At 34.5% G+C, this 7,218-nt stretch overlaps 1 protein-coding gene across 1 annotated transcript in view; it reads right to left on the bottom strand.

The window, feature by feature from the left end:
• Positions 1 to 4,957: 4,957 nt before the first annotated feature.
• LOC149153383 (PHD finger family protein) overlaps positions 4,958 to 7,218 on the bottom strand; it is an 81,373-nt gene continuing 79,112 nt past the window's right edge. Inside the window, exons 11-12 of the mRNA XM_089442503.1 lie at positions 5,877 to 6,582; positions 4,958 to 5,345 (exon numbers count right to left, since the gene is read on the bottom strand). Of these exons, the coding sequence (XP_089298629.1) occupies positions 5,204 to 5,345; positions 5,877 to 6,582 (848 nt within the window). The 3' untranslated portion in view covers positions 4,958 to 5,203. The remainder of the gene's footprint in view (positions 5,346 to 5,876; positions 6,583 to 7,218) is intronic.

Raw genomic sequence — 7,218 nt, 5'->3', positions numbered from 1 at the left:
AATGCCAATATATAGAAAAAATCTTAACAAAAGTTTCTATCAAAGAAGAAAAAACCACCACTTTATTTTGAAATTACATGGTTTCATAATTGTTTATTGCATCTCTAAAGATATTAAAAGGCTTGTCATTTTCTTTGCTACTTGTTACCTCATACATGATGATGATAAAGAGAAACCCTATAGAAAGATTCAAAAATTTATCTAAATTGAGAAGATTTTTTAGAAAAATAAAGAAAAAAATCCACACAAACCTAATTAAATTTCATGTTTTACTACATGTATCAATGAAGGGAAAGAGTTGAGAGTACATATAATGATTGACTACAACATATCTTTATGTATCATGCAAATGTTCTTAATGCATTGTATGTTGTTTCTATGTATTTAAGCAAGTCTTCCATGCAAAGCATTGCAATGATTTATATCAAAAACATGCATAGTTTTATCAAATTTATCAAAAAATATAGCACCCTACATAAAAGAGAAAAGGACAATCCTAAATGATTATGGAGTATTCTTATCTACTTATCCACATCAATGTGAAACAGGCATGGTTTCTATTGTATTGTATTTTGCCATTTTATTATTGTATGCTAAATTTTTCTTCTTATTAAGGCTCAAAATTAGATGCTTCTTACACAATTTCATGTGGCATCATTCTCTTTATCTAATAATAGGTAGTACATGTGTGTGTATATGTGAGAGAGAGAGTGAGGGGCTAATTAAGATTTAGTGATCAAGATAGCATTATGTTTGTTAGTATGTGTGTGTGAAAGAGAGAGAGAGGAGAGAGAGAGACTAATGAAAATTTAGTAATAAAAATATCATAATTATATTTCTCCACATTTTTTGTTAGATAAAAGGCATCATTTAGTCTTGATCCTCTGAAATTTGAAAACTTAACCGATGTGCTTTTAAAATTTCAAAACTTAACCAATGTGCAAAACATACACTTCAGATTGGTGTATTATGACACTTGATATATGATGTGCACATTCATACAGAGTTTGTAGTAACTTGTGTAAACAATCAGATTGGTGTATTATGACACTTAATATATGATGTGCACATTCATACAGAGTTTGTAGTAACTTGTGTAAACAATCAGATTGGTGTATTATGACACTTAATATATGATGTGCACATTCATACAGAGTTTGTAGTAACTTGTGTAAACAATCATTGACTATTTGTGATAGCTTTATCCAAGTCTAAACAATTTGATCTCCAAGTCGCTGTATATGTTGTAAGTACAATGTTGTCATTAAAAACCTTACCCTCCCAAGATGTTCCAAGGAATCCTCTTTTTTTTAGTTTGTAATAAACAGTTTGCACTCTTGAAAATTTAATTATTTTGCAAAATTGACCTTCTAATTTCTAAGATATGAAGATAACCAATTTGAAATTATATATCTATAATACAAGTATTTCATGTATTTACATAGTAAGACAAACTTCATGTTCAGTGCTACATATGGATAATAAGTATGTGATATATTATGGAAATAGTATTCCAAGCTCCACCTCTCAACCATGCAAACTAAGTATGATGCATTATTGTGAATCAAAGATTGTATGTCTTCTTCAAGTGTTTAATTGTGTCTAATTGTCATCAAAACCAAGCCAACAAATATTGTTGTCTACTCAGCTAGTTTGATTTCTTTATGCTGATAGGCACATTCCACAACCAGGTGAGGGGTTGTGTAACATAATAAATGTGTAACCTTGCTGTTGAAAATATTGGCTAACAAATTTAAACAAATAAAATTAGTAACGAAAGTTTAATTTTTCTGCTATATTAATAATAATTAATCAACTTAGATCCATCCTAACTCCGAATCTAGCATGCACCTAGAAAAACAGACATTTTCTCAAGTTTTTACACTTTAAGATCCTTTGTGATTATTCAAAATTGATTCAAACCCATGCATCTACACCTTGAGAAACCTTGTGTAGAAACCTCGAGAAACCTTGCGTAAAAACCCTTCAGATAAAAATTGTAATCAAATAGTTTGATGAAAAACCTATGAAAAACCTATTTAGTAAACTTCATAAATAATAGTCAAACATGATAAAATCCATTTTTGAAACAAGGATTAGCTTGAAATGGGATATTTTTCTACCCACGAAAAGCTAAATAACAATCAAATTCCAATGGGATTGTAATCAAGCCCCTCAAATGTATAGTAGCCTACTTGGCAATATCCATATTATAGTTTTTGGTTTATCTGTCTTTCATCTGCATAGTATAGCAATCAATTAACAAGCTATGTAAACATCACCAGAACACTTCAATGCATATTAACAATTAAAAAGGTAGCATATTCTACCATACACATTTTGAGATTGGCATATAGCATATTTTTATACCACACCCCTTCTTCATGCCCGAGTACCCTAACAGCAATGGAGAATGCAAAATTGAATCCTCCGTACCAACCTTCATATAAAGCTCAAGTGACAACCGTAACACTTAATTAAAGTGGTAATAGACGCCTATAATTTCACATATAGCTCACAGCAAATGTGCTGTCAACTTCGAGGAAAATTAATGATTTCAGAGAAATCTCCCATCATGTAGTTCTCAGTAGGTTTGAACGCCAAAATACATGATATTTACAGCTCGATGGAAAATTCGCTCTCATAGTAGAGAAGTCGGCTTATGACCATACAGACGAACCACGCTGGATAGGGATTGCCAATCCGTTTATCGTGCATGAAATCTAGTCAGGCTATGGCCCGGAACAGCGGGATTAAAATTGCCTCTTAAATGCTCCCAACTATGACGATATTAGTAATTTGAACAGCCGCACCTTTGTCTCGTTCAGATTTTGTTTGGAGCACGTTTTGCAGTAATGGCATACGTCGCTTTATCATTGTTGCAGTGACCAAGATACCCAATGAAAATAAATTGACATGGATTGAGAACCATTCAAGATTTAGCAAGAAGCAGCAAACCATTTCAAAGCTTGTAGCTATAGCATGCTGATATAAATACGTAGAAAGTGAAGAAGTTATAGATGGAAAGAGCCCACAAATAAAAATCAGCTCACCATGAAGGTCCTTAATATATTCATACTGCAAAAACTGATTCCACAATCACCATTTACAGTCAATCAGGGAGCAAATGTGATTCTTGCGTGTCATTGTGGTAATTGGAACCGCTAAAATTTTAGCTGACACGTGTTTGTTGTGAGCAAAATTCTCTCATAATGGACAATTTGCGACCACCACATAAAGACCACCAAGTCATTGAATATTACAAGTAAATATAAAATGGCATTCTGAAAGGGCAGAAGAATTCAACTATATCTACACGTGTTCACGCTAAAATTTTAGCTGATACGTGTTTATTGCGAGCAAAATTCTCTCGTTGGATCTATCATCATGAACAATTTGACACCACCACATGAAGAACACCGAGTCATTGAATATTACAATTAAATATAAGATGGCATTCTGGAAAGTGTAGAAGAATTCAACTTTATCTACACGTGTTCACGCTGAAATTTAACAGAGACGTGTTTATTGTGAGCAAAATTCTCTCATTGTATCTATCATCATGCACAATTTAACACCACCACATGAAGACCACCAAGTCTTTGAATATTACAAATAAATATAAAATGGCATTCTGGAATCTGCAGAAGAATTCAACTCTATCTACACGTTCATTGTGCACAGTGATGCTAGTTGGCATGGCACTCTACCCCAAAACGAGGTTCCCAAATACATATGATATAGAACCTCGTGAACAAGCTAAATAGAAAACATCATTAGCATCATACATGTATATGCATAGCGTTATTGCTGTCTCCTACTAACGTGGAAATGCCTACTTTCATCATATCAGATATTTTGCTTTCTCGTGCTCAATTGCATAGTGATCACCAACGTGAGAAGTAACATTTAAATTGGAAGGCCTCAACAATTAGAGTAATATCCAAAAAATAATAATAATAGTAATAAGAGCAATATCCAAATAATAATAATAATAAGAGCAATATCCAAATAATAATAATAACAATAAGCTTCTCAGTGATAGGATAATAATATAATAAATGCAGATATAAAAATAAATCTGAAACTCGTGGAAAATGATGAAGCCACAAATGCTCTTATTAATTAAAACTATCAAAAGAATGTAATAACCATCTTTCTACTTAAAATTATGCCATCATTGTACTCAAATGTTTGTAAAGAGCTCGTGATAGCTTGTACTGTCCCTGCATTTTTTGGCACATATTGCTCACTCATTCCAGCCATCAAGGTGCTGTTGCTGCTTTCAGAAGCAAAGTTATTGAAAGAGTATGATCAAACTTGAGGCATCTCAATGACTCCACTCACCTCACCAACAACGACTTCTGTAGTCTCCTCGTGCATAACAATATGCCCAGGTATTCAGTCTATAGCACCAGTCCCTAATGGCAGTCACTCTATTTTTAGTTTGTTTTTGTCCAAGGTTTATGCCTCACAAACTCTGGTCTGTGAAGGGTATGCCTGCAGTTTAGAGGGATGTCATGATAAATTTTGTTATCTTGTTATTTGCTTTGCAACCTCTTCTCAGGACTTTCGTGTTCAATTTTAATGAGCCATGTGGCCTGGCCAGTTGAATGCATGCCCTGAGCCTTGAATGTCAAGTTGGAGCACTTGGTTACCCTTATCATTGTCATCCTGTAAAGAGTGATTATCTTCCTAGTCCAGGACCCTGATGATCCGAGGGTTTGAGGTTTGCAAGCTGCCAGTACTTTTTTTAATTGTATAAACACACTGTAAGTTAATTTCCCAACGATAATAACAAATCTATTTTCAATTAAAAAAAAAGAATGTGCTACCACATGATTGCAGCAATTGGAAGAAATATACTGATGACTCTTTCATGACAGTGCTTGTTTCTTTGCGAAAGTGGGGCCATCTACAAATAAAATTGGCTGAAGGGCACATGCTTTGTTGCAACTGCGCTACAAGTCGCTACCTTTGAAAGCATATGTACCCTGCCAAAAATCTCAATGGACCACTGGTAGAAACAGCACTCAAAGCATATGCCATTGAATGTGACAGTAAAGTGGCACAATCCGCAGCAATAATTCATTGACTCCCAAAAAAGGCTTCTATAAGCTGCAATCTTCTGGCGGCAATCATTTTAAATAGGGAAATGTTAAAGGATACATCTAATATACAGAGCTACAAGAAACTGAAAAGTTTACGTTCTGGGTTTTTTTTTGTTTTGAGAAATGAATCGAACACTCTGTTTGCCAAGTTCAATAGTTTCCTCTCTGCTATCGTCCAAGTGTACAATGAAAGCTGATGGCTTCTCTCCCATTCCAATCACAGATCCTTTGTGCCTGCAAAAGAATGGAAATAATCAAAATGCATGCTTAGCATCTTCAAAATGGCAAGTAAAAATTAAGTATATACATGCATGTGTGCGTGCAACAAGAAGTGAGAACCATAGTATTTCAGCACCCATGCATAAATAATAATTCTCAAAGTGGAGTAACTAACGTTCATTTCTTATTTTCCAACTTGAGATGGTAGTAATCTTCAAAGCAAAATCATTCATATTTATTTCTTAATTTGCAACTTAATATAGGCAGACAGCAATTTAAATAATCGTAAGCATAATTCAAAAGCATGAATTTGAAACTCATCTATTTTGACAACGTCTATAACGTGGATGCCTATCCAGATCCACACTATCTGTTTATATTAAGTGTTTCTAAGATCTGTTCATTCCTTCTCAGGTTTTCTAAATTCAAGAAAGAATAAATTTGTTCAAAACATCAATTGTTAAGCACTGTAATGTAATCTAGTTAAATATTTGCAGATTTAATAGAAATTCAGGCCAGAGTAACCAAAAATATTATGGAACTTACCAAGTATTATCAAACGGCTGATATACTTCCACTCTTTTGCCTACAGCATCCTTTCCCAGCTTCATCAAGATCCAGTTGTCATCTAAGATTTTATTAACTGTATTTTCATTAGCATTATATGCAAACTGTGTGTCTTCCTTCTCTTGTCTTTCCGTTTCCACTGCATGCGGTCTCTTTCTCTTTGATCTTTGCCCTTTTATCAAACTTCCTTCATCCTCATCTCGCCGCTGAACCCAAGGAGCTTTATCAAATGAAGGTTTCTTGAATTTCACTTTCAAGGAACGCTTATATGACAAGTTATCCACAACACCAGATGTCTCATTTGCATGATTTCCAGTTTGGCTACCTAGATTACTTAATATCAACTGTTTCCTTGTCGACTCTGACGAATCTTCATCTTGACCAACATTAGTAGGTAGGCCCTCAAAACCACCAACTTTATTCCTCTGAACTTTGTACGTTACAGGAGCATTGCTAGGTAAGTTCACTTCAGCTTCCTGCAGAAAATCACTAGATTTGTATTCATCTTTTGCCATCTGCTTGCCCATCCCCAATGAAGTCAACTTGCCCCCCTCATTGGAACCAGCCTTTTGACCTTTCAAGTACTTTTTGAACTTTCCCCAACTACTGTCCGTATCTTGATGTTTTGACAGGTGTTGCCTTTTATTGTCAGAATGAATTTCGCTGGAATGGATTGGCAAGATTCCTGTCACACCAAAGATATGCGTACATGTCAAGAGACTTAATTTCAGTAATGATGTTATGTTTAGAGAAAATGAGAAAAAATAGCTTTACAGAGGCATTTCTAGATTCTAGCTTTCAGGAATGAGAGACAAAATAAAGAAGGTGAATATAGAATATCTAAGACTGGAAACTATGGATACAATAAATTTCATTTCAACAGTAATGGGAAATTCGGAAAGTTAGTTTTTTGTAGCATCGGATGTGTCCTAGCCACAATTTAGTGAAGAGGCTAGAATGCATGAGATCTCCAAAACCCAAAAATTGTTTCAAATACTCCACCTTGAGATGACTTAATTAAATTATTAACCTATTTTTTAATGATTCCTAAGTCTAAACTTAGGAAAACTGATTAATTAATCAAAATTAATTAAGTCAAGGTGAGAATAGTCTAGAAACTCACACCGATCGACTTCAAGATGATCCTAGCCTTTGATTAAGTTTTAACCTTGGTTGTTGGTGCTCCAACAGAGGATTATAAAAAGAAGTCGATGGCACTTGGAGAATTCGATTTTCCGAAGTAGCAACACTCAATTGCCGGAGAGTTCGGGTTTCAGTGAGGAAGCAGAGTCAGTGGGGCAAAGACAGTGATCCCGAAGAA

Source organism: Pinus tabuliformis, chromosome 9 (genome assembly GCF_031772625.1).
Source record: "Pinus tabuliformis cultivar Carrire ecotype Pingquan chromosome 9, CPIR1, whole genome shotgun sequence".
NCBI classification, from domain to species: domain Eukaryota; kingdom Viridiplantae; phylum Streptophyta; class Pinopsida; order Pinales; family Pinaceae; genus Pinus; species Pinus tabuliformis.
This window is presented reverse-complemented; position numbering and strand designations above follow the sequence as displayed.